The sequence below is a fragment of the Monodon monoceros genome, unplaced genomic scaffold (assembly GCF_005190385.1).
Source record: "Monodon monoceros isolate NGI ecotype Baffin Bay Population unplaced genomic scaffold, NGI_Narwhal_1 Super_Scaffold_9, whole genome shotgun sequence".
Lineage (NCBI taxonomy): Eukaryota > Metazoa > Chordata > Mammalia > Artiodactyla > Monodontidae > Monodon > Monodon monoceros.
In genome coordinates, this window is record NW_021703786.1 from 23,024,918 (window position 1) to 23,049,419 (window position 24,502).

Below are 24,502 nucleotides of genomic sequence, written 5' to 3' on the forward strand. Positions count from 1 at the left end.
TCATATTCTAACTCCTTCCAATTTGTGCCTTTTTAGGAAATGGGTCAAAAAAAAGAGACTGCTACTGGGTCAGTCTCTCTCTGCTCAGCACTTCCTCATCTGTACCACACAGACATTTCCCCTGAATTCTTTTTTTTTTTTTTTAACTACTTATTTATTTGGCTGTGCTGGCTCTTAGTTGCAGCAAGCAGGATCTTCGTTGTGGCATGTGGGATCTTTTAGTTGAATCTTTAGTTGTGGCGTGCAGGCTCTTAGTTGTGGCATGCGGGCTCTAGTTCCCTGACCAGGGATTGAACCCAGGCTCCCTGCACTGGGAGCGTGGAGTCTTAACCGCTGGACCACCAGGGAAGTCCCTCCCCTTGAATTCTTAGAAGGACTCTTTTCTCTGCATTTCCATCTAAGGAGGAGAGGAGGGAGCCCTTTTTCCCCTTCCATGGTTTTTAATGCCTGCAAAGTCTTCCTTGGAGTGAATTACTTCCATTTACATAACCATTTCCCTATTATGGGACATTGGGTAACGTTCAGCTTTCAACTCTTAAAAGTAACACTGGAACGAACACATACGAGTAGAAATCTTTTCCCATGTCTAGTTTATTTCCAGGAATAGATTTACCAAGGCAACAGGGAGGATTTTCGGTACTTATTGTTTTGGGACACTAAAACAAACAAACAAAAAACCCAAAACAAAAAATTGAAGATGCAAATGAGTCCCCACTGAGAAGAATGGAAAGAGATTAGGTGGAGTGTTCAACACCCCAAAGAAAATAATAGTAGGCAGGACAAGTAGCCAGAAAGGCACCTCCTCCACTGTTGGACTGAAGCTAGATCTGTAAGCAAAATAGCGCTGCCAGATAAGTGTGTGGTTTTCCCATTATTCAAAGGACAAATGCTTCAATTTCCTTTGGCACCTCTAATTGGGTACCAGAAGGCAGGTAGTTTTTATCTCAACCCTGTCTTCCAAAATACAAGTAAGTCTCATGTAAGGTTAACATGCAATCTTATATCTGAGGTATTGAAATGATCACCTCTTCCTGCCTCTTTCCTACAGCCACCTCCAGCCTGCTCTGAGCTTCCTTTACAGGGAAGGAAGGTGGCCTCTTTGCTGGCCTCCCTGCCTGCAGCTTTGCCTCAGTTCAATCCATGGACCATTATACTCCCAGACGAATGTACTTCAATGTCGACTTTGGTATTTCATGTCATTGAACACAAATTTATCAGAGAGCTGCTAGAATAGCTTTTCCCAGGAGTTAGCAGCAGCCTGGGCAGCAGAAATGGTGAAAGTGGGAGACTCGTGTCTTAAGTTTGGATTCCCCCAAAAGTAGAGCCTGAGACAAGGATTTGGCAGCAAGAAGTTTATTTGGCAGGAGATCCCAGGAAGCACTGTGACGGTGTGGAGAAGAAGTGGGGAGGCTGGCGGGTATGGGCAGCCCTGACAGCTTCTCTATAATTGCCCCTCTCTCTCCCTCCCTCCCTCCCTCCTTCCCTCTCTTTCTCCCCCGCCCCCCAGAGATGCACATAAATACATATAATTTTTAAGACAAAAATAAGATGTTACTATGCTTTCTGACTGTTTTGCTTGGCTCTCTTGGACATCATTCCACATCAGCAGATTTGTTCTATACCAAAATTGTCAACGGTGGAATAGTATTCCATTGGGAGGATACATCCCATCAGACATTTGTTCTTTCTAATTCTGGCTGACATAAACAAAGATATGACAACCAAGATAAATCTTTCCAAAATGTGGCTGTGCACACATCGTCCCCTTATTTCTCTCCTGCTCAAAACCCACCAAGAGCTTCCCAGTACCCACATGGCAAAGCCTCACTTCTATAACTTGGCCTTTGAGTCTGTCCTGTGTCTGCCTGGAACTTCCCTCGGCCCAGATCCCCTACCCTAGCCAGGCAGTTTGAGCCACTGGATCTCTACAGGCCCTGTCCATTCCCGCATCTGCACCTTTGCTCTGGCTGTGTTCCCAGCCTGGGCTGCCCTCGCCCTCTCACACTGCTTGGCCCCATCCCAAGGATCTCTACCTCCTTCAGAACTCCACCCTTCAGTGACCGAGTTTTCTCTTTTTCATGATCCCTTCTTGTATGGTTCACTCAGAGGGCACTTTGCACAGTCTTGCATCTTTGCTCTCCTTTCAGGGGAGTTTTTCACTTCCCCAACAACGCTGGAACCAGCGAGGATACACTATTGTGTCTACAGTGCTCAGAAGGGCACCTCGCACACACAGGCACCTCCTGGGTCAAAGTTTGCTGATGGTGAGCATAAGGGTTGGTTTCATCTTTCTCCCTGGAATGAGGGTGGAGATGGAAAGACGCGCCTCTGTGTCCTTCCCACTCACTGCGGGCCTGTGACCACAGTGCCCGATCTCAGCTTGATGACGGTTGTCAAGGCCATAAGACCCACGGGGACAGCTAATGCCCACAGTCCCCATCTCCTGGAGACAGGGGTGAAGGTACAAAGGAGGAGGTGGGAATGGTCTTTATGGCTCTAGACACCAGGGCTTCTGGGAAGGGGAGCTGAACAGGAGTGGAGGGTGGGGGAAGGCAACTCTGGGGTGCTAATCCCAGCTTCCTGTCTGGATTTTCTTCGACGGCTGCTCAGAGCCTATCTTAGGATGGTCACAGCTGCCGAAATAGATCTCTCCCTTCACCTGTTCTTAAGCAAAGAAGACCTCGATAACTTCCTGTTGAAAGAACGCAAGTGTTGGTCATTTTTCCGGGATGAAGGGCACTGATGTTAAACTCCCCAGACTTTGCCACCTCTTTGGAGCAGTGGCTCCCCTTGACCAGGAACCAGGGAGCAAACAGGGGCCAGCCTTTTCCGTGAACTTGGTTGGTGTTTCCTTCCTTGGTGGCCTCCAGAAACCACTCTTGGCCCGCAGGACAGCCCACTGATTCAGAGCGACAGGGAGCAAATCCTTTGCCTCCCTCACTCACCAGCCCCTTGCCCCCAAGCCTGCTCCAACAGAATTCTCTACTCCTAACTCATCACCCTATTCAGTTGGGCACTGGGCCCCAAAAACCAAGTGTCCGAGTTGGGGCGGGCCTCCCCAGCCACTCACGCATTCACTCAACAAACTCGGCCCCCCAGGCTCCGTGCCGGGGATGCCCAAGGGTGCGAGGTACAGCGAGGGATGAGCCGCGATGCCCAGGCAGCCACGGCGCGGGGGTTTGGATGTGGACATCTGGGAGAGAGTTGGGCCTCCGGGGGTGGGGATGAGGGTCCTCGGGACCCGTCGTCCCTAGAGGTGGAGAGAGAAGAGCAGGAGGCGGCGACAAAAGGGCGAACGCCCCAGGCACCGGAACGCTGGCGGGACCTGCGCATGCGTAGGAGGAGACTTTGGCGTCGCCCAGCGTCGTCAAGGTAACCCTGATCCGCAGCAGCTGGCCATGGCCTCGGGGACTGGAGGGAGCTGGGGTCATCACCCAGCACAGACTGCAGCCCCGACGGTGAAGGCTGAGTCGGGGACCAGAGCCTGCCTTTACCTGGAAGGCCTTGGGGGCGGGGTGGAGGGGTGGGCTGACTTGGGGAGCTGTCCCTGGAGGGTCCGAACCCTGGAGGAGTGGGGGTGGGTGAGGAGAGCGACCCCAGCCAGAGAGGAAGAGACTTGACAGGGAGGCCATGGGGACGCGGAGGGGAGAAGCTCCTGCGAGGTTAGGGAAGCGACTCAACGGCGTGGGGAGCGAGGAGGGGGTCCCCATCCCTTCCCCACCTAGTCTGAGTCTCCCCCTCCCCCCAGCCCTGGGTGACCATTCCGCAGCCCCTCCTGTGGGCCATCCCACCTCCGTCCCCACGGCCGGGCCGCGTGAAGGAAGGTGAGACTCCGGGATCTCCCCACTTTGTACCCCACTCTGCCCGGCACATTATCTGGGCGTCCTTGCTGCACCCCTCCTTCCCCCGCCCTCCCCCCCGAAGCTGGAGTTGGGGAAAAGGCCCTGGGGTCGGGGCAAGAGCAGGGGGGTTCCGGCGCGGGCCTGCTGAACTCCCGTCCCCTAGACCTGCTGGAACTGACGCTGCTGCAGAACGCGCAGATGCACCAGCTGCTTCTGAGTGGCCAGGTGGCCGCGGTGCTCAACCAGGGGCTTGCCTGGTCCGGCCCGCAGGTGCGTGGGCTGGAGGTGGGGGAGTGGGGGTGGGCTACCAGGGCTGCCCACCTGCAGGGCCAGGGGCGGGCATCCATTTAGGGTTCCCCCCACCTTGAGAAAAAGGATCAGGCAACAGGGGAGCCAGAAGCCAGCCCTCATCTATCTGGCTAGGTCTGTTTGGCATCTGTTATGTGCCAGGCCCCCGTGTCAGCCTCCATGGAGTGGAGGTAGCGGGTCCCCAAATCCAGACCACTCAGGTCTTGTTTTCAAGGTTTCCCTGCAGTGACTCCCCCACTGGACTGCAGACCCAGGAGGGCAGGCACCATCGTACCCTGGGCCTGCAGTGTGCCTGATACTTATTAGGGGTTCAATGGCTATTTGTTGAACAAGTGAATGAATAAATGAATGACTATGAATACAAGGCAACTTTGGCTGTGACTGCCACAAAGTGTGAGGGCCACCTGGTTGGGGCATGAGGAGCATCTCCTTGGAGGAGCAAGTGGCCTTAGAACCAGCCCTTGAAAGCTAGGCAGGATTCTGATGTTTGGAGGAGGTGAGGGGTGTGTCCACCATCTAGGTGGGCAGGGGCAGAATCAGGAGACAGAATGGAGGAAACCCTGTGTATATGTGGGGGGAGGGGGTGGAGGGGGGAGGGGATGGGTGCATGGGAGGGGAGGACCTCTAAGGCTGAGCCTTATTCAGCCAGCAGTAGGCAGCCTGAGAGGTCTGGAGGGGTGACAGCTGGGTGGTGAGAGGATGCCTGTCAGCTTGGAGGGAGCGGACAGAGATTCACGGAGGGGCCGGTCAGAGGAGTCGAGGCAGAGGGAGACCCTGAGGAGCTGCTGCCACCCCTTCACCCCCAAGCCCTCAGGGGGCCCTTGGGAGGAGCGCCCTACCTCAACAAGCGGGGCACAAGTGGGTCCAGGGACTGGGGCTTGAGACAGGCTGGGACCTGGGACCCTTTGCTGCACTGCTGCAGTGCTGCAGTGCTTGCACCTGGACAAACGTCTCTTCGAGCCGCAGAATACAAAGGAAATGAGACTAAAAATAATGGCACGCATGCGCAGGTGGGGCAATTATGAACAATAAGATACAAAAAGGCCACCAATCAGCTGCCATTTCTGAGGTGCAAAAGTAGGGTACTGAGCATGATTCCTGCACACAGCGCCCCCAAGAGGGTGGGCGGACCACCTAAGCCTCCCCTCCAGCCCAGCCCACCAATCAGTCCCTCCCCTCTCCCCATTTAAGGAACCAGCCCACTCGCCTTGGGGAGCGAGCGGGGGCACCTCTCTCTTGTTCTCACTGCCTCCTGCAGCATGAGTCCCAGTGAATTCCCAGCCTGGATTCCTTGGCTGGCTTCTTATCAATTTCTATTGATGAAAGAGTCCAAGAACCCTGTCCGTAACCCTGTATCCTGAGGCAAGGGGCAGCTTGCTGGACTCCTGGCCCCAGCTCTGGAGTCATACCTGGATTCCTCCAGTCCCTGCTTGGCCTTATTAGCTGGGTGACCTTAGAAAAGTTACTTAACCTCCAAGCCTCAGTTTTTCCCATCCGCAAAATAAGGAATAAATGTCTCCAAAGAGCCTTGCTTGTGTGTAGTAAATGCCCAATAAACAGTAGCTATTTTGTGCTGGGTATCTGGAGAAATAATTTAGAGGAATGGAGGAGTGGTGGCAGGGAGAGCGTGATCCTGTATCATCTCCCCCCCCCCTCTTGTACAATCCCCAGGTCTACCTGGAGGGTCAACAGGAGGCAGCGTATGAAGAGGAGGAGGAGACCGAAGCCCAGGAGGAGGGGCCTTTGGTGTTCCACCACCACTACCTGCCCTGCCTGATGCCTGCTCTGGGCCCCCTGCTCTCCTGGCCGGCCCCTCTCCTTTCCCCTCCCCTACCTCAGCCCTGCTTGCAGCACTTGGCCAGGGTTCAGCACTACCCTTCTACCTCTGGGAAAAGGGGGACGTAAGTGAGGCCAGGGGGCTGGGTGCTGCCTGGGCCCTGCTCTGGGGCTGGGCTGGAAGAGCTGGCCAGGGGTCAGGCTGGAGTGGGGAAACTTGTGGGTGAAATTCCAGAGGCTAGCCTGGGGCCTCTGACGGGGCTCTTTCTTTTCTCTCCCTGTCCCAGGAGAGCCGTGCCCCCGCCTCCACCCCCCAGCGCCACAGGGACTGTGGGTGTGGATGTACCCCCAGCTTCAGGTAGGGACCAGGTGGGTGGGCAGTGGGGCCCGGGCCTGGTGGTGGATCAGAAGGCCAGGAAGGCCATGCGCCCTGTGGGGCTGAGGGCCCCTACTGTCATGGCCGCAGACAACCGGCCTATCCCGTTCCAGTTTCCTCCTTGGGCTCCACTGAGGCAGGAGGGAGTCACGATGAGGGTGCTGTCTCCCCCCAGACTACTATGATGCCGAGAGCCTACCGTGAGGACAGACATCAGCCCCAGGACCCATGCCAGCTTCATCGCAGAGCTGGAAATAGCCCTGGAGCCCCTGTGTGCCCCGCTAGTGCTTTTCTAACCCTGAACCTATGCCTGGCAGCCCTTCTTACCCCCTCAGCCCCAACTAGGCCCTCTCCCCGAGGTCAGTCAGTCCCTTCTCTACCCCACGGAGACCTTGCACCAGCCTGATCTCTGCTTCAGGGTGAGAGCCCCTTAGAGCAGTGTCCAGGCCCTGGCGGTCACATAACAGCCCAACCCTGTCCCAGTGATTGCTGCCTGGGCTGGCAGAGGCCTGGGAACCAGAGCCCTCCCTCGACCTCCACTCCCTCACCCCCCACCCCAGGGATGGCCAGCGCTGCGGCGTCTCGGGTTGGCCCAATAACCGAGCAGGAGGTAAGAGGCGAGGACAGCTTTTGTTGTCCGTGGCTCTCTGCAGGCCCAGAGTGATGGGGGAGGCCTGGCTGAGGAGATCCTGAAGCTGAGCCCTTGGGGCCCCCATGCTTACCCCTGGAAGCTGGCTCTGTTGACAGAAAGTAAAGGTCAGAGCCATGCCCTGCTCTGACACAGAGGGCCTGCAGTCCCAGAGGGCCACGTGGGAACAGAGTGTCTCTCTGCCCCTCTGGGCCATGGTGCATCTCCCCACCCACCCTCAGTAGGAATGAGTCGCTCAGTGTCCGATGAGGGTGGGCGTCTGGTGCCTGGGCTGGTCAGCATGGGGGTGCCCCAGGGCCTGGGCTCCCCGGGGCTCTGGAAGTCCCCCGTGAAGGAGAGGGTGGAGGGAGGCTGAGGGGACATTTGGAGACCGAAGTCCAGCCGGGCCTGGTGGCTCCCCTTCCTGACCATTCCCAGGAGGAGACACTGAGGCACAGGGTTAAGTCCAGGTGTTTGTATTCAGACTAGGAAAGGGAGGGTCCCTGACGTCCTCTGCTGCTTGTCGTGGTCCTTCAGCCAGGGCTGAACCACAGCCCTAAGGAGCCATGCTGAGTCCCAGTGGCCGCCGTGCTGGTGGCCACGCCGCTCACGTAGGCTATGCCCGGTAGACCCACCTCAGCCTCCTCCAAGCAGCTTGCACCCCGTAGGTACCTGTCCGCCTCTGGTGCCACTGCTGCCCAAAGACAAAGCACAGCAGGACAGATGTCACAAACAAGAAGAGTAGCACTGACACGACCGTGATGATGGCCACCACCTGGTTGTCTTGTGCGGGCTCTGGGGAGGGAGAGGGCAGTGGTCTTAGAAGTCCTCTGGCCCCAGGTCCATCCATCACCCACCCACCCACCCCTCGTCATTCTGCAGTCACCCTGTGTTGCAGAGGTGAGTGGCAACTGGTATATCAACTAGAGGGAAGGGGGGCCGGGGTCCAGGCCACCAGCTGGGCCTCTGTGAGACCGTGAGGGCGGATGTCCCCCTGCCGCCAGCTCCTGGCACCAGCACGTGGTTGCTGGACACCACAGCCTGGACAGTGGCGTGGTCCAGGCCGAGCCCCTCCTTGGGCAGAGCTGAGGGAGCTTCTACCAAACTCTCAGAAGACAGAGAACATCTAGGTCATCTAGAGCCACAGAACAGCAGGGCTCCAGGGGATCTTAAGGGTCAGTCAGGCTACATTTGTCATTGCAGAGAGGGGCCAAGGCCAGAGAGAGGAGCTTGACTTGGTTAAGGTCACCCAGCTTGTTAATGGCCAAGCAGCTAGCTGGGGTCCAAGCTGGCAACTTGGAGAGAGCTCCAGGGAACTCCTGGGATCAAGCTCCTGGGTGCCTCCCCCTGAGCTGGCAGAGAGTGGGGCAGAGGCGTTTTCCTCCCACGAGGGGCTGAAAGTGAATGCCCTCTCCTTCCCTCCTCCTCCGGGGGCTCCCCCTCACCATAGACGTCGAGCGCCTGGGGATCTGAGACGCTGTGAACGAGGTCCCCGCCGCGAGAGCGCAGGTCCATCTCGGCCCGGCAGGAGAAGTTGTGGCGGTCGTCTTCCCTGTGAGCCATGGTGTTGTGGGTGACCGTGGCCTCTTGGGGGGAAAGTGTTGTCCCCACAAAGGTCTGGCTGTATACGATCTCACTGCCATGGAGCAGGGTGACAGTGAGACCTTCGAGGGGTGCCACAGAGGGCACCCTGCACTGGATGGTGAATGATCTCCCTACAGCCACTAAAGTGGGCCATAACTTCAGCAGCACTTGCTTTGGAGGGTCTGAAGGAAAGAAGGAAGCAAGGTCTGGTCAGGATGGGGGTGCAGTTCCAGCAGGCTCCACCCAGCCAGGACCATCCCCATCACCACAGTGTTCTCAGGAAGTGGGCTGGGGCCTGGCTGCTCTAAAGTGTAAAAAGAGGAAGGAGGAAGCAGTTCAGGGTGAAGTATGTACTGGGTGGTTGTTTTATGGACATGAATTCTGGAATGGACAAGAATGGAGGTAGCCTGGTGTCTACAAAGAAAAGGTCCAGAATCTGTATAGTCAACTAGAAAGATATAAAAGTTTTGGACCTGTCTCCTTCCTCTCCAAAAATTAAATACAAATTTCAAAAATTAAATGGTTGGATAATTATGCTGAGAGAGACTTAGAAGGGAGTACTCATTGGAACTGGATCATGAGTTGTGAGATTCTTCGCTTCAGAGGTGGAGGCCAGAGTCAGACCTGCCTTGGTTCTTCTTCTGAGCTACCTCTAGCCCTTAGCTATTAAACTCGGTGGTACCCTGCGTTCCTTTTTGAACTAGAATGCCTTGCCCCCATTACCCCAGGATAATATGTTAGATATAGGACATCTTTCTATTCATCTGATCCACTGATGACAGTTTCGAGCGATACCCTTGGTGCCAAGCTGTTGAGAGAATCCCAGTCTATCCAAGGTCTCCACGGCCTGTGGGCAGGTATGTGTGTGATGGTCACACATTTGCCAAGGGCCCTCAGGGGGAGATAAAACCACGCCTCAGCCTTCTCTCTGGGAGGCCAGTGGGCTACTGCAGAGTGTGCCAGCCCACCTGATGGGGCCCCCACTGCTTGTCATGGGGTGCAGGGTGTTCTGGTGATGGGGTGCTACCAAGCTAGGAGGAGACTGTAGCACGGCATGGGAAACAGCTTTTAGATTTGTCTAAACCTTGCTTGAATTGTCCTCCTCTGAGCAAACCTCAAAACCAGGGTTGCCAACAGGCTCAAGGAGGCCAGGGGAGGGTGTGAGAAGATTCTGAGCCCATGGACTGGGTCCAGGAGCCCAGGGAAGTGGGGGCCATAACGAGAGCACCCAGCAGCAGTAACAGAGCAGCTCTGCGTGCGTTCGGTAGACACAGGCTCTGGCCTAGGGGAGCAGGGCCCCGCGGTGCCGCACTCACGGAACACACTGATGTTCAGACTCTTGGACTCCTGCTTCCCGGAGCAGGTGAAATGGCAAATGACATCTGTGTCCTGGGAGATGTTGAAGACCTCATACAGCTTCCACTGATCCTGTTCCTCCAGGAGAGTCTTGTGTAGGGTGGTCTCCAGACCACCGGTGTTGGGCTGGGTACAGGTGGTACTACAGTTAATCACCCGAGACTCCCCGGACTCCACCATCAGCTGCTCTGGCCACATGCGTACCTCGAACGCCTCCTCGCCAGACCCTGGAAGACCAGAAACACTAGGCAGGAGAAGTCCCTGCTGCCCTGCCCAGTGGAGCTGCCCACAGCGGGCAGTCTGATAAGGGGTAGAGGTCCCCTCTGCTCCTCTCCCCTTGTTCAGACCTTATCGCCTTGGGTCTAGACCACAGAGACTGTGACCCCCCTGCAGCTGTCTCCCTGCCTCTGGTTGCTGTTCCTCCAGCTCGTCGCCTCCAGGTTAGTCTTTCTCATGCACGTCTCCTATCTCCACGGAGAGGGATCTTATTCGACCTACGAGGCCCAGCCCAAATGTCCCCTCCTTCACGAAGGCCTCTCTGAAATGGAGGTGGACTGTGTCCTCTGAGCCCCCACGGCCATGGGTTCGACTCTTCCCTCCCTCCTTTCCTCTCTTCTTTGCAAATCCTTTTTGAACACCAGCTGTGTGCCAGGCACTGTTCTAGGCTCCGGGGATCCAGCAGGGACCAAAGCAGACCAAACCCTGCCCTTGCGGCGCTCACATTGCAGCGAAGGAGACAGACAATAATAAAAAGTGAGCTAGCCAGCTTGTCAGTTGGTGGTAAATGCCTAGGAAAGGAAATAGGGAGTGGGGTGGGGTTGCCGTGTTAAACAGTGCAGTCAGCACAGGCCTCACGGAAACACCGACATTTGAGCAAAGAATGAAGGAGGTCGGGGTGGTGGTGGTGGGGAGCCCGGCAGGCAGGTATCTGTGGGGGGAGGGAACCACCAGCGCAGAGACCCTGGGTGGGGAGGAGACCAGATGGCTGGAGCTCGGCGAGGAGGAAGGAGGGGGAGGCGAGGTCAGGAAGGTAATGGGACCACCTTGCAAATGACTCATATTCGTGCTGACTCTGCCTTGGACATTTTGGAGCTTCTAGAAGGCAAGGCCCAGATTTCGCATGTTTCCCTTTGTGCTCAGCACAATACCCTGTGTTTGGCGCAGAGCCAAGAAGTGTTTCAGGCACGAAGCATTTCAGGCCTTCGGCGCTCACCTCCCACTCGGTGAAGACCAGAAGGTCCTTGATCCTAGCCAGCTGGGCCCGTCCTGTGTCCTGTGCTCCTGCCACACCCATAGACCCCCCCCACTTAGCCCTCAGCTAGTGGCATATAATGAAGGGGCAAAAGAGGGGCTTTGCAGGGAGAGAGAGCTGGATTTGAAACCTGAGTTTGCCAGGTACCAGCTGTGTGGCCTTGGGCAAAGTGCTTTCTCTCTCTGAGCCCCAGTTTCTCCATCTGTCAAATGGGCTAGTAATCCCTTTCCTGCAGGGTTGTCGTGAAAGCACCTGGCAGGTTGTCCAAAACAGAGTGCTCAGCACACGGAGGCATTTCCCTTCACGGTCCCCTGGACCTCCTGGAAGGGGCTTTGTTTTCACTTTCATGGTCGCCACAAGGTGATGCCCTCTGCTGCCCTCTGCTGACCCCTGGGCCACCTCTGAAGACTAGCTGGGGCGTGCCCTCACCTGCCCTTGAACCCCAGCCTCCCTTCACCTCTCCATCTAGTCTCCACAGGCTGCCACATCCATACACCATGAAGTTATGGGGTCTGGTTCCCAAAAGGCCAGGACCCCTAACCGCTGCCCAGGGTCATGGGGAAGCCAGGCTGGCACAGCATCCTGTACCCATGGCGGACGGCCTCTGTTTTCAAAGCCTCAGCGACTTCAGGACCGGGACCCCCTTCCCTGCCTGAAGGGGAGGGGGTCCTGGCTGGCACGCGCCCCGTCAGGAACCCCAGGCTCACCTGTGCAGCAGAGCAGGGCGAGGAAGGCCGAGAGCAGTCCCCAGCCATCAAAAGGGGACATCTCGAGTGGCATCCACGGGCTCACAGGGAACAGCCGAGAACCGCCTGGAGAGAGATGGAGGGAGCAGGTCAGGGAGTGGTGGCCTGGAGCCGCAGCCGGAACCCCCAGCCTTCTGTGAGCTGATGACCACATTTCCTCTCGTTATCTGAGTGGTCTTGGGGAGGCCACGTGGAGGGCCGGCTCCCAGGGTCCCAGGCCTGTAAGAAGTCGGGCAGAGGACGCTGGGAAGCAGCTGATAAGCCAGGCAGATGGGGGGAGCGCCGGGGGCACACGTGTGTGTGAGTGATGTGTGTGCGCACGGGATTCCCGTGCGCTGTGTGCACACATAGGACAGCGCTGCCTACAAGCCTCAGATCTGGGGAGCCCCAAATCCCACAGGACACACTGTGGGAGTCCCCTCTGCGTAGGGATTTTCCAAGTTGGAAATAGGGTTTGGGAGGCAATAGCTGGATGTTCACCTCCTTCCTCTGCCCCCTACCCTCCCCTGTCCCTGGGCACTTTCTTCTCTTTTTTTTCTCAGCTGAACGTGATTTCAGATTACTAAGAGAAGGAGGAAGGAAAAGGAAACTAGCATTTAATTGACACCTATTCTTTTCTAGGGACTAAGTTAAGGCTTTAAGACACTATCTCATTTAATTATCACACCAAATCTACAAATTTTGATTGTGCATCTGAGGAAATTGGGGCTCAGGTGAATTAGGTGATAGAACTGAGGTGAGAATTTAGGAATGATGAGTAGTTGGTTGGATGATCAGTGGTTGTCAGGGATTAAAGGGAGGGAGGGATGAACAGGCAGAGCACAGAGGATCTTTAGGACAGGGAAACTACTCTGTATGATACTACAGTGGTGCATGTGTGTCATTATACATTTGTCCAAACCCATAGAGTGTACAACACCAAGAGTGAACCCTAATGTAAACTATGGACTGTGGGCGATAGTGATGTGTCCATACAGGTTCATCAGTCATAACAAATGTCCCACTCTGGTGGGGGGGTGGGGGGGCATTGATCACGGGGGAGGCTGTGTGTGCGTGGGGACAGGAGGTTTGTGGGAAATCTCTACCTTCCCCTAAGTTTTGCTGTGAACCTAAAGCTGCTCTTAGGAAAAAAAAAGTCTACAAAAAAAAAAAAAAAAAAAGCAGCTCAAACACACTACCTTGAAGGCAACCTTCTGGGTTAGAGTTCTTACCGACTATGCATTGTTGTTGAAAATGCAGGCTCTTAAACTCAGTTCTTAGCAGGGTTTAGTGGAAGTCATATACTCAGTCATTCCTAAATTCTCATCTCAGATTCAATTTTAAAACTATTTAAACAGAAAACCCAGTTCCACATTGTTTACAAGACACATGTAATGATTAAGAGTATGGAATGGTTGAAAGTCAAAGAATGGAAAAAGATATACCAGGCAAAAGCTAACCAAAAGAAAGCCAGAAAAGGTCTATTCATATCAGACAAAGAGGACTTTTAAGACAAAAATATTGATATTTATTAGGGATAGAGTGAGTACCTAGATTAAAGGGTCAATTCATCAGGAAATTATAATAGTTCTAAACTTGTAAGCACTTAGTTTGAAGGAACTACAAAGAGATAAAACCATCATCACAGCAAGAAATTTTAATACAATGTCTCTCAATTATGAATAATGAAGCAGACAAAAAAATCAATAAATGAATGGAAAAGCTGAAACATACAATGTAAAAGCCTGATCTGCACCTATAGAGAATACAAATTCATCAAAAAGATAAGTTTTAAGACCCCTATATATTTGGTAATTTAAAAACATACTCATCCATGGGTCAAAGAAAAAATCATAAATGACACATTTTAAAATTCTTAGATTTGAGTGATAATGAAAATATCATAGATTGCAATTTGTTGGATGCATCAAAAGTGGTACTTAAAGGGAAATTTATAGTCTTGAATGCTTGTATTAGAAAAGTGTATGAAATAAGTATCCAATTTAAGTAAGAAGTCAAGAAGCTGTAAAAAGAACAACAAAGTAAACCCAAAAGTAAACTCAGAAGAGAATAATAAAGAACAGAAATCAATAAAATAGAAAACAAAGATATGGTAGACAGGATCAATAAAACCAAAAGTTAGTTCCTTGAAAAAAACGGTAGAACAGGCAAATCTCTGCTGAAATTTACTTATAAACAAAGGAAAGCACAAATAAACATTATTAGGAATAAAAATAACTACATAACTACAAGATTAAAAAGAAGACTATACAAATGAACAATCTAACCTTACACCTAAAGGAACTAGAAAAAGAAGAACAAAACCCAAAGTTAGTAGAAGGTAAGAAATAATAAAGATCAGAGTAGAAATAAATGAAATAGAGACTAAAAGCAAACAAACAAAAAACAATAGGAAAGATCAGTGAAACTAAGAGCTGGTTCTTCAAAAAGATAAACAAAATTGATAAACCTTTAGCCAAACTCATCAGAACCAAAAGAGAAGTTACAAAAACACCACAGACATAAAAAGGGTCATAAAAGATTACTGTGAACAATTATAAACCAATACAATGGACAACCTAGAAGAAATGGATAAATTCCTGGAAACGTTCAATCTCCCAAGACTGAATCAGGAAGAAATAGAAAATATGAACAGACTTATTACCAGTAATGTAACTGAACCAGTAATAATAATTTTTAAAATCCCAATAAACAAAACCATAAAATTCCTAGAAGAAAACATAGGTGGCATGCTCTTTGGCATCGGTCTTAGCAATAATTTTTGGATGTGTCTCCTCAGGCAAGGGAAGCAAAAATAAACAAATACATCAAACTAAAAAGCTTTTTGCACAATGAAGGAAACTATCAACAAAACAAAAAGGCAGCCTGCTAAATGGGAGAAGATACTTGCAGATGTTATATCCAATTAGGGGTTAATATCCAAAATATACAAAGAATCATACAACTCAACATAAAAAAAAAAACCCTATTAAAAAATGGGCAGAGGGGACTTCCCTGGTGGTCCAGTGGTTGAGACTCCACACTCCCAATGCAGGGGGCCCAGGTTCAATCCCTGATCAGGGAACTAGATCCCACATGCCGCAACTAAAGATCCTGCATGCTGCAACTGTGACCTGGCGCAACCAAATAAATAAATTAATTTTTTAAAAAAATGGGCAGAGAACCTGAAGAGACATTTTTCCAAAGAAGATATACAGATGGCCAACAGACATGAAAAGATGCTCAACATCACTAATCATCAGGGAAATGCAAATCAAAAACACAATGAGATATCACCTCACACCTGTCAGAATGGCTGTCATCAAAAAGACAACAAATAAAAAGCATTGGCAAGGATATGGAGAAAAGGGAACTCTTGTGTACTGTTGGTGGTGTTCACTGATAGATGCATGGATAAAGATGTGGTTGGTATATCTATACAATGGAGTATTATTCAGCCATAAAAAATGAAATCTTGCCATTAGCAACAACATGGATGGATCTAGAGGGTATTATGCTAAATGAAGTGAGTCAGACAGAGAAAGACAAATACTGTATGATCTCACTTATATGTGGAATCTAAAAAAAAACCAAACGGAAATTCCCTGGCAGTCCAGTGGTTAGGGTTCTGAGCTTTCACTGCCGAGGGTGTGGGTTCAGTCCCTGGTTGGGGAACTAAGATCCTGCAAGCTGCGTGGCATGGCAAATAAAAAACAAAAATTACATCAACATAATAAAGGCCATATATGACAAACCCACAGCAAGCATCATACTCAATGGTGAAAAACTGAAAGCATTTCCACTAGGATCAGGAACAAGACAAGGACGTCCACTCTTGCAACTCTTATTCAACATAGTTTTGGAAGTCCTAGCCACAGCAATCAGAGAAGAAAAGAAATAAAAGGAATACAAATTGGAAAAGAAGAAGTAAAACTGTCACTCTTTGCAGATGACATGATACTATACATAGAAAATCCTAAAGATGCCACCAGAACACTACTAGAACTAATCAATGAGTTTGGTAAGGTTGCAGGATACAAAATTAATGAACAGAAATCTCTGGCATTCCTATACACCAACAACGAAATATCAGAAAGAGAAATTAGGGAAACACTCCCATTTGCCACTGCAACAAAAAGAATAAAATACCTAGGAATAAACTTGCCTAAGGAGGCAAAACACTTATACTCAGAAAACTATAAAACACTGATGAAAGAAATCAAAGATGACATAAACAGATGAAGAAATATACCATGTTCTTGGATTGGAAGAATCAATATTGTGAAAATGACTATACTACACAAAGCAATCTACAGATTCAATGCAATCCCTTTCAAACTACCAATGGCATTCTTCACAGAATTAGAACAAAAAATCTTAAAATTTGTATGGAAACACAAAAGACCCCGAATAGCCAAAACAATCTTGAGAAAGAAAAACGGAGTTGGAGGAATCAGACTCTCTGACTCCAAACTATACCACAAAGCTACAGTAATCAAGACAGTATGGTACTGGCACAAAAACAGAAATATAGATCAATGGTACAGGATAGAATGCCCAGAGATAAACCCACACACCTATGGGCACCTAATTTACGACAAAGGAGGCAAGAACATACAATGGAGAAAAGACAGCCTCTTCAATAAGTGGTGCTGGGAAAACTGGACAGCTACATGTAAAAGAATGAAATTAGAACACTACTTAACACTCTACACAAAAATAAACTCCAAATGGATTAAAGACTTAAATGTAAGACCAGACACTGTAAAACTTTGAAAGGAAAACATAGGAAAGACACTCTTTGACATAAACCACAAGATCTTTTTTGACCCACCTCCTAGAGGAACAGAAATAAAAACAAAAATAAACAAATGGGACTTAATTAAACTTAAAAAGTTTTGCTTTTAAGCAAAAAGCAAAGGAAACCATAAACAAGACAAAAAGACAACTCTCAGAATGGGAGAAAATATTTGCAAATGAAACAACAGACAAAGGATTAATCTCCAAAATATACAAACAGCTCATAGAGCTCAATATCAAAAGCACAAACAATCCAGTTAAAAAATGGGCAGAAGACCTAAATAGACATTTCACTGAGGAAGACATACAGATGGCCAAGAGGCACATGAAAAGATGCTCTACATCACTAATTATTAGAGCAATGCAAATCAAAACTACAATGAGGTATCACCTCACGCCGGTCAGAATGGCCATTATCAAAAAAGCTAAAAACAATAAATACTGGAAAGGGTGGGGTGAAAAGGGAACCCTCCTACACTGTTGGTGGGAATGTAAATTGATACAACCACTATGCAAAACAGTATGGAGGTTCCTTAAAAAACTTAAAATAGAACTACCATATGACCCAGCAATCCCACTACTGGGCATATACCCTGAGAAAACCATAATTCAGAAAGAGACATGCACCACAGTGTTCATTGCAGCATTATTTACAATAGCCAGAACATGGAACCAACCTAGATGTCCATCAACAGATGAATGGATGAAGAAGATGTGGCACATATATACAATGGAATATTACTCAGCCATATAAAGAAACGAAATTGAGTTATTTGTAGTGAGGTGGATGGACCTAGAGTCTGTCATACAGAGTGAAGTAAGTCAGAAGGAGAAAAACAAATACCATATGCTAACACATATATATGGAATCTAAAAAAATGGTACTGATGAACCTAGTTGCAGGGCAGGAATAAAGAGGTAGACATAGAGAATGGACTTGATGACATGGGGTGGGAGGGCGAAGCTGGGGTGAAGTGAGAGTAGCATCGACATATATACGCTACCGAATATAAAATAGTTGGCTGGTGGGAAGCAGCAGCATAGCACAAGGAGATCAGCTTGGTGCTCTGCGACCACCTGGAGGGGTGGGATAGGGAGGATGGGAGGGAGGCTCAAGAGGGAGGGGATATGGGGACATGTGTATGCATACGGCTGATTCACTTCGTTGTGCAACAGAAACTAACACGGTATTGTGAAGCGATTATACTCCAATAAAGATCTATTAAAAAATTAAAAAATAAAATAAAAAACAGAACAAATAAAACCAAACAAAAAACAGGCTCATAGATACAGAGAACAAATGGGTGGTTAGCAGAGAGAAAGGGGTGGAGAGGGGTACAAAATAGGTGAATGGGATTAAGAGGTACAAAACTCCAGTTATAAAATGAGCCACAGGGATATAACACACACTATAAGGAACACGGCCAATAATGTTGTAATAACTCCATATGGGGACACATGATTAACAGATTTATCGTGATTATTTCATAATGTATGCAAATGCCAAACCACTACGTAGAACACCCGAAGCTTACATAATACTGTACATTATACTTCAATTTAAAAAATTAAAATAATGTTATCTTATAATTCAAAAAAGAAGAAGCCTATACAAATTCATAGAAACAGGGCTTCCCTGGTGGCGCAGTGGTTGAGAGTCCGCCTGCCGATGCAGGGGACACGGGTTCGTGCCCTGGTCCGGGAAGATCCCACATGCCGTGGAGCGGCTGGGCCCGTGAGCCATGGCCGCTGAGCCTGCGCGTCCAGAGCCTGTGCTCCGCAACGGGAGAGGCCCCCGAACCACAAAAAAAAAAAAAAAAAAAAAATTCATAGAAACAAAGTAGGACTGTGGTTGCCAGGGCCTGGGGGCAGGGGGAAATGGTGAGTTGTTTGTTTAATGGGTATAGAGTTTCAGTTTTGCAAGATAAAAAGTTTTCGAGATTTGTTGCAAAACAGTGTAAATGTAACACAACCATCTTTAAAACAGTACATTTAAAACCAGTTAAATGGTGAATTTTATGTTATGTGTATTTTACCATAATTGAAAATTTTATTAATACAACATTATAAATCAACTATACTTCAATAAAGTTAAAATTAAAAAGACTATAAATCAAAAAAAAAGACTATAAATCATTTATGTCAAGAAATATGAAACAAAGTAGACCAAATCTTAGAAAAAATAGAACTTACCTAACTTGATTTAAGAAGAAATAAAAAGCCTGAATGGTTCTACAGCTATTAAAGAAATCAAATCCATGCCACAGCTAGAGGAAGCCCGCACACCACAAAGTAGAGCCCGCGAGCCACAACGAAAGATCCCACGTGCCGCAACGCATGCTGCAACGCATGCCGCAACTAAGCCCCGATGCAGCCAAATAAATAAATAAATAAATATTTTTTAAAAAAAAGATGAAATCTTGCCATTTTTGACAACATGGACGGACCTTGGGGGCATTACGCTAAGTGAAATAAGTCAGATGGAAAAAGACAAATACCATATGATTTAATTTATATGTAGAATATTAAAAACAAACTAAAAACAAAATTAAATCCATAATTTGAAATCTTCCCACAAAGGAAATACCAAGTCTAGATAGTGTTCCAGAAGTTTAAGTAGAGATAATTCTAATTTTATAAAAACTCTTTCTGAGAATGCAAATCGCAGGAACACACTCTTAACTCTTTCTATGAGGCCAGTGTAACCTTAATACCAAAATGAGACAAGAATAGGATGAAAAAGGAAAATTAGAAGCCAGTCTCACTCATGAATATAAATGCAACAGTAAGAAACATACAAACAAACCAAATCTAGCAGTATATTAAAAATACTAGACATCATATCCAAGTTGGGCTTATCTCAGCTATGCAAAGGTAGTCTAACAACAGAAGAGAAATTTACATATGTCATTTATTATTGTTGGTAATAGTAAGCTTCGGTGCTCTATGTCACATTACTTCTGCCCTCCTCTGACATCCACTGTATTTACAGCACATAATTTCCTGCAAGCTTAGACTCACCTTATGCTCTAGTGTCTCACCTCAAGCTTATATCATGTTGCTTTTTGCGTTTTGCCTCAGGGTCTTCTTCAACGGCTTTAGGAGTCACTTATTTGCCTGCTAGTGTTTCCCAGAAGCATAGGAGAGTTAAGTTCTCTAAGATTAAACCCTTTCATCCCTAAGATGAAACAGGAGCTGGTGGATACATGCTCCAGTCTCCTTCTTTTGGGGAAGGCAATTCTGGGCAGCATCCTGTAGACTTATCAGAGGTCCCCACAGATTTGAACTTCCTTTGCCTACAGCTGCAACAGCAATTATGCATCGTTAATTGGCTTTTTCTCCTTCCCTGTTTCAGTCTCTTTGCTCCTTTGCTCCCTGCTTCCTGGCATCACCTCTCAAATAATCTACCCGAACTGAGGTCCTTGTTCCAGGCTGTATTTTTGAAGGAGCCCAAACTAAAAACTTACATTAATAGATTTAAGAAGAAAAAAAAACTATGATCATCTTAGTAGATCTAGAAAAAAAAATGATGATATTCAACATCTTTCATGACAAAAGCTCTTAGCAAACTAGGAGGAAACTTCCTGGATGGCCTGGGCCCACGTGGCCCATGGCAGGGAGGCAGCCCCATACCTCTAAGTTGGTTGTGTGGTTGACAGAGCAGGGGAGGGAAGAGAAAGGACAAAAACAGGAAACAACCGTGAAAACCATAGGCCAACAATGGACCGAGAGAGACGCAGACGTGAGCTCCGCAGAGCAGGGACCGTCTGGCCGCAGGGAGCTCTGTGCGTCTCCAGCCCCTGGGCTTGAGGGAGGCCGGGGAGGGGTGGGGAGGCCCAGGGAGGGGAAAGGACAAGAACTCAAGTCTTGATTGACAGTCCATCCCAAGCCCTTTCCACTCTGCCACAAGGGAAACGAGGAGGAGCAAGGAATGTGAACTTACCTGTCATCTGCTAAAGGGCGTGGCTGCGATGGGGAAGGAGGGTGGCCAGGGGTCCAGCTTCCAGATGCCGCTTGTGGCAGGGCTGCAACCCGTTCAGCAAGTATAATCAGGCTTTGGCCCAAACTCCCCTCTCAGGAGTCACGTGCTTCCTGTCCCAGCTGTGACTCCAGACTAACCGCACTTTCAGTCCGTTACCTCTTGTTTTAAACTCTGTTAAAATATACACCCTGTAAAATTGACCATTTAACCATCTTTAGTGTCCAGCTCTGTGGCATTAAGTCCACTCACACTGCTGTGTAGCTATCACCACCACCACCCCTCTCCAGAACCGCCGTCCCTCACCTTCATCCCAAACTGAAACCCCTCTCTTTTCAGCACTGACTCCCCCTCCCCCCAGCCCCTGGCAGCCACTGTTCTACTTTCTGTTTCTCAGCTGGACTGCTCTAGGGACCTCACACGAGTGGAATCACACGGTATTTGTCTTTTTGTGACTGGCTTATTTCACTGGGCATGATGTCCTCAAGGCTCATCCATGTCATAGCATGTGTTAGAATTTCCTTCTCGGGGCTTCCCTGGTGGTGCAGTGGTTAAGAATCTGCCTGCCAGTGCAGGGGACACGGGTTCGAGCCCTGGTCCGGGAAGATCCCACATGCCGCGGAGCAGCTAAGCCCGTGCACCACAACTACTGAGCTTGCGCTCTAGAGCCCGCGAGCCACAACTACTGACGCCTGTGTGCCTAGAGCCTGTGCTCCGCAACGAGAGAAGCCACTGCAATGAGAAGCCCGCACACCACAACGAATGGTAGCCCCCGCTCATCGCAACTAGAGAAAGCCCGCGTGCAGCAACGAAGACCCAACGCAGCCAAAAATAAATAAATTTATGAAAAAAAATTTCCTTCCTTTTTAAGGCTGAATAACACCACCTTGTACGAATACACTCCATTTTGTTTATCCAGTTATCAGTCAACAGACACGTGGGATGCTTCCTCCTTTTGGCTCTTGTGAATAATTCTGCTGTGATCATGGGTGTACAAACATGCCTTTGAGTCCCTGCTTTGAGGCAACTCAAACTCTTGGAGGCAAATATCCAGAATTGGAATTGCTGGATCATATGGTAGTTCTACGTTGAATTTTTTTTTTTTTTCCTTTTGGCTTGCAGGATCTTAGTTCCCCGACCAGGGATTGAACCTGGGCCACGGCAGTGCAAGTGCCAAGTCCTAACCACGGGACCACCAGGGAAGTCCCTCTCCAGTCTCTCTTCTGATGTGTGGTCTGCACTCCTGGGAGCTTTGATGAATGAGACAGTTCCAGGATGAGTTGCCCTCTGAACCCCTGCAGGAGGCTTGTCAACATCACAGAGCTGGGTCTTCCTTGTATTTGACGTGCCCTGCCACCAAAAACATCTTCTTAACAACCAAGAACTATCGTGTTCTCAGATCTTTTCACACCGGCCGCCTCGCCTAGCAATTTACAAACCTACCCTGGCAGAGTAGCTTCGTACCAATAGGCAAAAAGTATCAAAGCTGGGAGCACAGGTGGGTGCTGGGCTCACCCACAAGCAGAGGTTTTGCTCCCACAGCTCCACCCCTCATAACTACCACTGAAACTCCCGGCTCAGCAAAAACACAAATTAGATCACGTCAGGGACCAACAGGACAGTCGAGGCCACGAACGCTGAAGGTCTGCTGGCTTTGAAGCGACCCCTCTTGGTACGTTTGTGCCTTGATTTCTTCATGGAAGTTCTTTTGAAATATTCCTGTCGTACTGCTGGTCAAACAAAGCCAACGTAGAACGCTGGGTGGGGACGTCATGGCAAGGCTTTGAGGGGCCCTTGTGACTTTACAGTTTGGATAGCATCTGTCGTAGACACAAATTAGGGTGCGTGTCTCATTCATCTTTTCCCCAGGAGTTATGTCTGGACTTACCTTTTTTTCAGGGGAAGCCCTCCTTTCTCTATTTTTGACAGGTTTTCTGGGGCACTTCTGTCTTCCTACTTCATCCCACCTTCCTGGTCAAATGATTTCCGAGGTTGGCATAATGGTACCCAACCTTCAGGTCTTCCCTTGATTTTGTTTTGTTTTGTTTTTTTTTTGCGGTACACGGGCCTCTCACTGTTGTGGCCTCTCCCGTTGCGGAGCACAGGCTCCGGACGCGCAGGCTCAACGGCCATGGCTCACGGGCCCAGCCTCTCCGCGGCATGTGAGATCTTCCCGGACCGGGGCACGAACCCGCGTCCCCTGCATCGGCAGGCGGACTGTCAACCACTGCGCCACCAGGGAAGGCCCGACAACAGCATTTTAATTCTTAGTTGTTGAAAGCCAAACTGCAGAGCAATGAGGAAAATATGAATACAAATGTGTACGTAGTTCACCGCAGATTGCTGTGCCTGATGCATTGCTCCTTCACAATTCAGACTTCGGGGTTTTTTAAATAAAGAAATGAATACATTTTATTAGAACTTGTTATAAATATTTTTTATTCTCAGAGCTGAAATGCTAAGCCATTAAATTTTATCTCCATTTTTTAATTAGTTATCTATTCTATACGTATTAGTGTATATATGTCAATCCCAATCTCAGACTTTGTTTTGTCAGAGATAGCATCTCGCTGCACTTGGGCACTCCTCGGTCCAGGGGAGTAGAGAGAGAACCGCCCGGAAAGAGATTGTGGGTGCTTGAGGCCACGTGGCAGGAGCCCCAACAGAGCCCCCCACCAGCTCACTTGGCATCAGGTCCCATAACCACTAATCAGAGCTGGGTCTGTAATAACCTGGAGAGGGGGGTGGGGGGGAGGCCCGTGAGACCTCCCTGCTGGCTAAGCACATCCTGCCTTTGGAGATGGGGGCACAAAGAGCAAAAGGGCCCAGGAAGTGGGCTTGAGCCTGGACTCCCAGTGGATCTCACTGACCAGTCCCCTGTCCGAGGGCTCTAGACCCAGTAGTCACCATCACCATTTCTGACTCTGCTAAAATACAGGGCACCCAGTTAAATAAAAAATTTCAGATAAGTAATTTTTAGTATGTCTCAAATATTGTACATTGCAAGGGTTACATACTGCGTGTGTACAGACGTACACATGTATACGTATGTATGTGTATATGTTGGTTTCTTAAGCTCTCCAGGTGATTCCAATGTGCACAGTGCTGAGAACCAGCAGTTAGGGTGGAAGAGCAGACAGCTGGGTGAGATCTCACACAGGAACCTGGGGGCCGGCACAGAGGTGTGGACAACTTTGGTGTTGGGGACGACAGGGGTTAGAGGGCAGAGGGCACAGAGGGCACACGAGGGGCAGTAGACAACTGCAAACCCCCGACACTCAGTGTGCGGGAGGGAAACACTGGCGGGGGGGGGGTCCATCTTCAGAAGGGAAGGTGTTGTCTTTCATGTTACAAACAGTGTTATGCTCCCCCTGGATGCCAAAGCCTGATAGAAGCCGGGCTGTGAAGCCCCCGAAGCTCTTTCCACTAGGGCAGGGTTCCCATTCTTGACAGCAAAGCAGAACCACCTATGCAGCTTTTCGCAGTGCAGCTTCTGGGTCCACCCCAGAACCGTCCAACTATAACGCCATGTGCCCGCTTTAAAAGCTATACAGGGACTTCTCTCGTGGTCCAGTGGTTAAGGCTCTGCGTTTCCAATGCAGGGGGACTGAGATCCCACATGCTGCGTGGTGTAGCAAAAGAAAAAAAAAAAGCTACAGACAGTTCTGCTGCATCATTTGGGCAAGTACCCCCTCCTCAACTCCCCTCTCCTCCTCTACCCATTTTGTGGCTTCTGAGCAAATCACTTTTCACGTCTGTTTATATCCTTCCCTTCTCTGCTAAGTTTCTGGTGCCTTCCCCTTTGAACCACCAAGAACAGGTACAATAAATGTTAATTAGACTTAAGCTAGTGGCTTGGTTTTATGAGAGACATG

The 24,502-nt window shown here is 49.3% G+C and overlaps 2 protein-coding genes and 1 non-coding gene across 4 annotated transcripts; 1 reads left to right on the forward strand and 2 right to left on the reverse strand.

Moving 5' to 3' along the window:
- Positions 1-1,496: 1,496 nt before the first annotated feature.
- On the forward strand, positions 1,497-6,081 carry PRR29 (proline rich 29). Its single transcript, XM_029212883.1, has 3 exons — positions 1,497-3,458; positions 3,749-4,206; positions 5,750-6,081. The coding sequence occupies exons 1-3, from the start codon at positions 3,399-3,401 to the stop codon at positions 6,054-6,056; spliced, it is 825 nt and encodes a 274-aa protein (XP_029068716.1). The 5' UTR covers positions 1,497-3,398; the 3' UTR covers positions 6,057-6,081.
- On the reverse strand, positions 4,205-20,937 carry ICAM2 (intercellular adhesion molecule 2). Of its 2 annotated transcripts, none has more exons than XM_029212328.1 (5): positions 20,592-20,937; positions 11,831-11,935; positions 9,832-10,098; positions 8,377-8,697; positions 4,205-7,625 (listed from the first exon to the last, which is right to left on the reverse strand). In XM_029212328.1, exons 1-5 carry the CDS (start codon positions 20,596-20,598, stop codon positions 7,465-7,467), a joined length of 861 nt encoding a protein of 286 aa, XP_029068161.1. In that variant the 5' UTR covers positions 20,599-20,937; the 3' UTR covers positions 4,205-7,464. The 2 variants fall into 2 exon arrangements, with proteins under 2 accessions (XP_029068161.1, XP_029068159.1); XM_029212326.1 differs by having other exon boundaries at positions 4,205-7,726; positions 20,592-20,820.
- An 820-nt stretch (positions 20,938-21,757) lies between these two features.
- On the reverse strand, positions 21,758-21,829 carry TRNAA-UGC. The gene has a single exon. It is a non-coding gene; the product is annotated as a tRNA-Ala (tRNA).
- Positions 21,830-24,502: the final 2,673 nt, after the last annotated feature.